This window comes from Larimichthys crocea, unplaced genomic scaffold, assembly GCF_000972845.2.
Source record: "Larimichthys crocea isolate SSNF unplaced genomic scaffold, L_crocea_2.0 scaffold148, whole genome shotgun sequence".
Lineage (NCBI taxonomy): Eukaryota > Metazoa > Chordata > Actinopteri > Sciaenidae > Larimichthys > Larimichthys crocea.
In genome coordinates, this window is record NW_020852030.1 from 1,502,630 (window position 1) to 1,511,632 (window position 9,003).

Below are 9,003 nucleotides of genomic sequence, written 5' to 3' on the forward strand. Positions count from 1 at the left end.
AGCTGCACAGCTGTAGGCTGCCACATCCTGGAGTCTATAAAAAAGTAATTAGATTAGATTAGATTAGATTAGATTAGAGATACTTATTAATCCCTGATAAATAATAAAAGTTAATGTAGCATTTCTCTGTATGTCGTTCAGTATCTTGTCATTTTATTGTTTTTTAATTATTCACAGCTGCGACCACTTCCAAACCAAACTGGACTCATCGACCTTTCACAACACCAGTCCCATCAGCCTCCACACCAACAACACCAACGCAAAGTTTAAGCTCCAGTTCAGGAAGTTTCACACCGTCATCAGCTTTTCCTGAAACCACAGAGTTCACAGGTAATAGTAATAAAAATAACTTTATTTATATAGAACTTTATCAAAGTGTAAAGACACGAGAAATTACCAGAGAATGAAAAACAGAACTGATCCAGTTGTGATAAAAAAAACAGAAGAATGATGTTGAAATTTCCCCTTAAACTTTACAAACAACTTTGCTGTTTTCTTATCAGTATTACGTAAAGTATGAGGAAGTTCACATACAACATGTTGCCAAGACAACATGATATTTTTCTGTTTTATTTAGTTCATAGTAAGACATTTCAGTCATTTGTGTACCCTTCTTATGTCCCTCTCTAGTCCCAGTCTATCATCCAGGTTACTTCTTGCCTCTGGTTGTATGTGTGTCCTTGGTTGGTGTGTTGATCGCTGTTCTGCTGCTCCTCTACATAAGGAAGACAAGGAGGCACGTCACCTTAAACAGCAGAAACATGGAGGTCATTTTCTCTCTACTCTATACGACCCAATAAAAAAAAAACATGATCATAGGTGAGGGTTGGAACATGGATAGACATAGCTTTGCCTTCTGGCTCAGCTCCCTCTTCTCCTCAACAGTCCAGTACAGTGTCCACATTACTGCTAAGACTGCACTAATCCGCTGGTCGATCTTGTACTCCATTTATGAAAGTACGATAAAAATACTACAATTTCCTGCCACCTTATTAAACTTGTCGATCTTCTTTTTTTAGTTACCTGTCGTCTATAAGAATTCGGCTCCGGCCTCCACTTGTGAAGACTCCACCAACGAGAGCAGCAAGGATTAGGAGCAGACCTGCTACACTCACACATACAGCACACCAATTATGTTTAAACTTTGATCTGTGTTTGTTTAACACACTGAGCAGTTTAACGTGATGGTGGTGATGGAACGATTTAGCCAGGACTACCACACTGTAAAAACATTGTACAATAAAAATGTTTATGAAGTTATTACTTAAATCACGATCATGGCAGGTTTTTAATTTAATCAGTAATATGAAAAGTTTATGAATATGTAATAATCTGTGCAATCAGTATATAGTTATAATGTAACTGTGCATGTTAACATCTGTACTGTTAAGTTGATTTGTGAATCTATCTAACTGGCACCAAGATGTTTGCAGCAGTCCTATAAGATGCGTGGTGGATCAGACTTGTTTGTCCAGCTCATCCCACAGTCAACAGCTTGAACCCACTGTTGTGTTCCTATAAACATTCCTACTTGCCCATTTTTCCTGCTTCTAACACGTCAGTTCAAAATGTTTTTGCATATCCCACCCACTGACAGGCGCAATGATAACGAGATAATCAGTGTTATTCACAATGTTATGACTGATCAGTACATTTATTATCCTAAATACAGAAGTATTATCTTTCTTTGTGTCTAGATCTTATATATCTTAAGAGCAACAAGAAGTCTTTTTGAGAAGCCTACTTGAAAAGGTTGTAGAAGAGAAATCCTACAGTACCACCTAAGTACACATATCCACCCTCCATCCATCCACTCTTTTTCACTTATTCTTATCCCCAATAACACATTCCAGATCCTCCTGGAGGATCCTGAGGCATTTTCAGGACAGCTGGGTCATAAAGTCCATTCAGCAAGTTCTGGGTCAAATATGTTGTTATGACATAAATGCTAAAAGTTGAGGTGAAACCACTTTCTCTAAGAGGTTGGACAAGAACAGAATTTTGGGAATGGTTACAAACAGAGTTTTAGGTCCACGTCTCTTTGAGGAAAAATCATTCAGAATCATGTCTTTCAGGCTTTTTCATTGCTTTTCACTGTTATGTAGATGATACCCAGACTTATCTACTGAGGTGTCTGCACATAGATGCATAGTTATATCCTAATGCTTGTACTATTATATATATATATATCACCAGCCTATCACTTTTGTGGCTAATATATTGGAACCTCAGTTTTTTATTTCTTTTTCAGTCCTTTAGGGACTTTGGGGATAGGCAGGGACAGGTCCATAGGATGGTGCGATGGATTGACTAGCCTGAAGGTGGATATTGTTTTGATTTTATCTGCTGAGGTTTCCATATGTATTTGCTTAATTTGATATCATTATATAGAATGAGTGAAATTCCTCTTTTAATTGGATTGGAGTAATATATGTGGCTGCCTGAGGCAGAGGGGCCTCAGATTGATGGATTATTTTGAAAGGAATTATCATTTGTCAAAATTGTAAACATGTGTGTCAATATTCTGTTTATCTGCGTAGTCCCGAAGGGGGGAATATGAGGTGTCTGCACATAGATGCATAGTTATATCCTAATGCTTGTACTATTACATATATATGCTTTACATCAAGATAATTGTTTGGCCTGCTAGCTGTTATTTTGGTCCATCCTGACTTTAAGGATATTTGGATAGGGGAACCAAAGAACCAAAGAGCTGTCAGGAGTGTTGATGATTGTGTTGTAAAATATAGTAAGAGAGTCATCGGGTATCTCAAGTCCCATACAGTGTTTTTTCCTGTGTGTGTTTCCTTTGACGTGGTTAAGGGAGAGATTTCAGGTCAAAGGTTAAGAGCAAATTGGAGGGGCCTCTCTTTTCTTCTGTCCCTATCTTACACTGATTTATACTATTGTTTATTTAGACTGCATGTATTGTATTGTATTGTATTGTATTGTATAACCTCCACCGTATATAAGGGTTTGTAACGCATAGATCAGGAGAGTCTCTCATCATTCGGCCAGGAGCTCTCCAAGTAACGTTTTACTTGCTACGATGCTGAACTTATTGTAATAAACTTGTTATACGACTAAGACAGTGTCGGCGGAGTTTCTCTTCAAACATCTTCAGCTGCATCACCACTGAATATACTACACAACGTATCAGTTTCAGGCTGATTTTACAAAAAAAATAAACTGAGGTGCAGTCGTGTGCAGTAGACTGATGGAGGAGGGAGGAGAGTAGAGCTGTGTGCTGTGTTTAGAGGAGGGACTCCATCATTTAAAGAAGTGAAGAAGTTCCTGGTTTGACACTTAAGAAGGAAGAGAGGCGACAGGAAACATTCAGCGCCTTGTCATCATGAACGTCCGTCACACTTTGATCTGCGTCTTCTTCCTCTGTGAGTACATTCACGTTGTATTTCTGTCACTCTCTTGTTATTACAGCATTTTTACTTGTTTTCTGTATTGCTTGATGATTGATGTATTAATGTTTTAGGACAGTCTTGAAAAAATATGAACCGAGTTCAGAACAGTCTCAAAAACATTGACTTCCAGTTTACTTCCTCTAAATAATGCACGTTTTGAGGAAATAAAATAAAGGCACAAAATAAGAGTGATGTTTTTACCCAAAAGAACACGTTACATGGGCTTATGTTGCCGCTACTGACTTTCTACTGCGTTAAGTTGACTGACTTGTTCAAAGGCTTCCACCTTTACGCAATTACCATGAGACCCATGCAAGTAACCCTTTTCACACGCTCTCACACCGTCCATTAACCTACAGTTCATATTTGTCCCTTTCCTCCTGATGGTCTGAAATGCTGTGCTTGGAAAAATTCTACTGCATTACCAAAAACCAAGAGCAATACTGAAAAAAGAGTTGGACAACCACAGTTGTCTTTTAAAATGTATTTCTGTGCAGAAGGAGCAGGCAGAAACAGAGTACACAGGAAGTCTGTCAGTGACGCAATGAAGTCAGTGAAGTAATTTAATAAGTATAAGCTGATGCTGAAAGAGGAAGTTGTGTAAACGGGGAGGGAGGGGCTGTATTTGATAGACAGGTGGGAGATAGTAGGAATTCAGGAGGAGGACGACATGCAGCAACCAAAACTCAGGTTGTCGTGGTAAAGACTTTAGCCTTGATACACGGGCGTATGCTTCCAGGTTACTGCCAATTCCACAGGCCACGGCCGCGGCACGTTCAGGGAGTGCTCACGTTGGTTCTAGATCATGATTGTGATCCCACATGAAACACCACGATGAGTTTCAGAAGTGTCCCAAAGCAGCTCGTGTGGTTCTTCTATGTTTGACAGATGCTGCAGCCAGCTGTGACGAGCAGCACAGAGCACATCGGCTGGCTGGAAGTTAAAAACAGAAAACAGCCATAGTGTCCTGTAGATTTTCAAAATAAAACACCCTGTGCAACTTGTAGCCACAACAACAAGAAAAAGTGTTTAGACTGATCGTTGTGATGAAAACAGAGTTATGAAGATTATATATTTAAATCGGACCGTTAAGTGCAACATTTTAAACTGACAATATTTCACGTCATTCTGGCTCTGTTGTTGCTCCTTTACTGTTTGCTCTGCTATAATTTGTGCTGGGATATATGTTTGTGTCTCTGGTTGACAGCACAGATATATTAATCCTGTAAAAAGAAAAAAGGACCAAAAAACATGAGAAGAAAATCCAAAGCTGAAAAAGGACAAGATGTGAAACAAGACAGTGACTTTCACTTTCTGTCCATGTTTGTCAGTCAAGTCTGTGGTTGAACTGGGCAGCTCCCAGTGTGACTCTGTGGATCTGTGTTAATGTGATCAGCATCTTACAGGAAGTGCAGACAGTAACTAATGATTGTTCATCTTTTAACAGCTCTGCAGGATGAAAACACTGGTCTCATCAATGCCTTACTGTCTATGGAAGAATTGAAGGAGGAAATGTTAAAGTTAAATGCTCTTATTCTGAAAGCTGGAAGTTCTTCTGCAGAGAAGAATGTAAGAAAAGGACTTCTATTGAAACAAATCTTGACAAACATGAGTGGCAGATACAGCATTGAATCCAGAGCAGGATTTCTGTATGTGACCACAACAGCTGACCAAGTCTGACTCTGGACTGTACGGGTGTGGTTCAGGTACAACACGATCATCACGATCATCATACGAGCAGTTTAAAATCACTGTTGTAGATGGTGAGTTGTTCTTTGTTTTTTGATTCACTGTTGACTGACAGCTGCTGCAGATAGTTTGAAATAATATTTTAGTCAGTGACAGAAGCTGAGAGATGAAAACACACGACCTTGGGTGTTGTGTACAATGTGTGTCATACTTTTCATGTGACATCATTGATTTAACAGTTGTCTCTTAGACCGACAGGAATAACGTCACTACAGAGGTGATTTACAGACTTTATGATGGAAACATTAATAAGCAGTGAAGCACTAACTGTGGTTAACTCGGTCAGCCGTGTAGCTAATGAACTGACTCAGCCCGGGATGCCAGGAGCCAAACCCGGCAAGAAAACGACCTCGATAGACTGCTGTGTTCACTGTTAGACTGGACACTGCCGGTCGAGTTCGCTGCGTTTCACTGTTGGACTGGACACTGCTGGTTCAGAGGTCAAAGTGCTAGATGCTGTGTATAGTGGTGGGGGTGTAACACCCACTCACTGTTGGCTACTGTAACTGCCAATCGGTATCTGTTATAAGTCCCTCCCTATCTGACCTGAGCAGCTCCAAGTGTGACTGTAGATCAGACCTGAAACAGGATTATTTGTGATTTCTTCAGGAACTAAAGATGCTAACTGTGGATTGTTCATCTTTTCAACAGCAAAGCTGGATGAAATGAAGAAGAAGTAACAACCATCTATAAGAGACCTGGAGGAAATATCATAGTTCATGCTCCTTTACTAACTCTGAAGACAGGAAGTACTTCTGCAAGGACGGATGTGAAGAAAAAAGACGTTCTTGTTGAAAAACTGGTGTCAGAGTTCAGAAAAGACAGTACAGCTTGAATTTCTAAAAGGATCTTCTACAGCAGGATCTCTGTATGTGGCATCACACAGCTGAACAAGTCTGACTCTGGACTGTAACCGTTGTTTCTGGACATATCTTTATCATCACTAGATCCCATCCGAAGTTCAACATCATTGTCCAGGTGTGGAGTTTCTACTTAAAGCAGAATGAAAAAATGAAAATGTAAAAGTTTGTTTGTGTCTCTAAAGAACAGTTTAGCTGACACAGCATTTTGTTTCTTTGTGTTTGGTTGTTCGCAGATCAACCACCTCAAAACCTCCATCGGCTTTACACAACACCAGTCCATCATCCTCCACACTGACAACACTCATCTGACCAGCAGCAGACTGGAACAACACCATCTCCAGGTACATCCACACACAATTTGATGGATCTTAGTCTGACTGAAAACATTTAAGTGTCCTTCCAGATCCAGCAAAGCTCTCAGCAGGCCAACAATGGACAAGTTTTATCTCTTTGGTCTTTTCTTCTAGTTTTTCAGCCTCAGCCAGACATGTTGAATGAATAAAAACTACATTACCCATGAGGTTTAGAACTATAGAGAAGATCCCAGACGATGCTCTTTTGGTTTTAGGATTTGCATATTTTTAGTTTGTCCCCCATGTCGTCATCTTCAATGAAGAAGCGTCTTTAAGACAAACTTTGTCTTCTCTTCAACCTCACACAGGGTGTGCGGTCGTGATTGTGATTCTGTCATCGCTGTCATCATCATTATGGGGCTGGCACTGATGATAATAGTATTCAGAGAAACACAGACTGATGGTGAGGCAACAAGAAAAAGAAAATCATCACCAAATATGGGATTGGCTATGATCGATTCTCTTTCTCCTGATCTCTTCCCATTACACACTTCAGACATCACACACATTATTAACAGAAAAATATTTGTCTCTTCCACAGGTTTGAGGACCAAGGGAACTCAGACGGCACAAACATGGAGGTGACTTCCTTTAACTCTTTGTTTGCTCTGTTGGCTAAGATGTGCATAAGATTGTCATTAGATAGACTGATACTGTTCCTAATATATCTGCTAAAAAAAGCATCATATGCTGATTCTTTTCTTTAGTCAACACGGCTGTGTTAGCCACCTTTAAGGTGATTTATAGTTATATGTAGGTCCTGTAGAGGCTACCCTGTAGCCTACACAAGTCCACTTAAATAATTACTTTCCTTACTGTCTGTCATCATATTTTAAACACCACTGCTACCATAGCAGGGAGTGCTACTAATCTAATATATAATATTTTTTTGTTTGTTTGCCCACAAACTCCATGTGTTTTTTCATAGTTTGGATGTCTTCAGTTTAAATGACTAAAAAAACTTTGATTGAGAAGGTGTGTCCATATTTTTGACGGGTGTTTTTTGTTTCAGGTTTACGACATGAGAACTGTCCTGCAGTACATACATGAAGACTCCCACCTACCAGAACCTCAATCCAGCCACCATGGACGAGGACCAGACTACTCTGCGCTCACACACACAATAATACATAGTTATTGTTCCCAAGGTCCAGTTTGTATGTTGGCCCTGAGAACTCAGCGTACTGCAGCTTAAGAAAACATAGAAAACGTTAGCACAACATTTAGTATGAAAAAAAAAAAATGCCACATGCCTTATTGCCCATATCTGTAATATCTTCTGATCTATATACTCCATTAATAATAATCATGTAGTACTTCTTAAAAGCAAAATTCTTTTTAGGTAAGCTAAAATAAAGTACATTACATTACATACATTACATTGCATTTAGCAGACGCTTTTATCCAAAGCGACTTACAGAGGACATAAGCTGAGAAAGGTGTAAAGGACACAGAGTAGTTTTTAGTTTTGTTAGTTTGTTAGGCAGGGAAGCATTCTGGAAACAGAAAGGTTTTTACAAGTTTTTTAAAGGTAGAAAGGGATGTTGCTGTTCTAGTAGCCGTTGGTCATTCCACCATTTGGGGACGACCACAGAGAAGAGATTAGAGTGACCTCGCTTTGCGAGAGGCGAGGGTACAACAGACGGTTTGTATGAGCGAGCGTAGCCCCTGGTCGGGACGTGAGCCTTTAGTAAGACGCTGAGATAGGCAGGGGCAGATCTGAGGTGGTTTTGTAGGCTAGCGCAGAGCTTTGTGTTAATTCTGGCAGCTACAGGCAGCCAGTGCAGGTCGCTGAAGAGTGGGGTGACATGGGACCTTTAGGTGATTGAAAACCAGCGCGCTGCGGCATTCTGGACCATTGCAAGGTTTGATCGCGCAAGCAGTAGGCCAGCCAAGAGCGAGTTGCAGTAATCGAGGCGGGAGTGACTGTTAGCCTGTATCAGGAGCTGAGCGGCATATTGGGTCAGGTACGGTCCGAAGTTAGTTAAATTATAAGATATAGAGTCAGTCTACTATATCAGTGTAACCAGCATGAAAAATCAGGTCATCACCCAGTATTTGTCATTTACACACAGACCCGGTAAACCCCCAGTAGGTGGCAGTGTTCCCCTGTAGTGATACATACCTGAACCTGGCTCAGGTCTCACCTGAGGGGAAAACGCGCCTTTTCTCTCTGAGACGCGAGCCAACAGCAACAGACCAGACCGAGGGAGTCGTAGCAAAAGTGAATAAAAACAAAGCAAACACAAAGAAAAGAGTTATAAAGAGCGCGGACAACGGCAGAACGTCCGCCGGTGAGTTAGCATCCCGTTAGCCTGTAGCCCGGTAGCCGTTTAGACAGAAAGATGCATTATGTGTATAAAACTCAGGTTAAGTTGGTCTGTGTTGATTAAAAATGACTCTGGTTCACTTTTTACCGTAGTTTATTGTTTGGAAAAAGATCGTTAGCTGGAATGCTAATGCTAATGTTCATGCTGAGTCATGCTAACCGCTAAGCTAATCATAAGCTAAGCTAATTTAATTTTGATGAAGAAATTTGCACTTTTGTATAAAAAACTGTAATTCATCTGATGATAAGAGTTAATATTTAAAAGGTGAATTAAAATAGTTAAAAACTGA

General features: G+C 40.2%; 1 protein-coding gene across 5 annotated transcripts in view; it reads left to right on the top strand.

Annotated features, from left to right (window-relative positions):
* Positions 1-9,003, top strand: part of LOC104937449 (polymeric immunoglobulin receptor-like) — a 38,720-nt gene that overhangs the window by 7,214 nt on the left and 22,503 nt on the right. Inside the window, exons 5-8 of one of the 5 annotated variants that reach the window (XR_003461787.1) lie at positions 178-330; positions 631-767; positions 1,020-2,130; positions 2,562-3,073. Coding sequence is in view for 3 of the 5 variants with exons in the window: in XM_027275607.1 (XP_027131408.1) it covers positions 178-330; positions 631-767; positions 1,020-1,094 (365 nt within the window). In the remaining 2 variants the exon portion in view is untranslated. Of the gene's footprint in view, positions 1-177; positions 331-630; positions 820-1,019; positions 3,074-9,003 lie in introns of those variants that run through there. The other 4 variants (XR_003461786.1, XM_027275607.1, XM_027275608.1 and 1 more) reach the window with 4 other exon arrangements.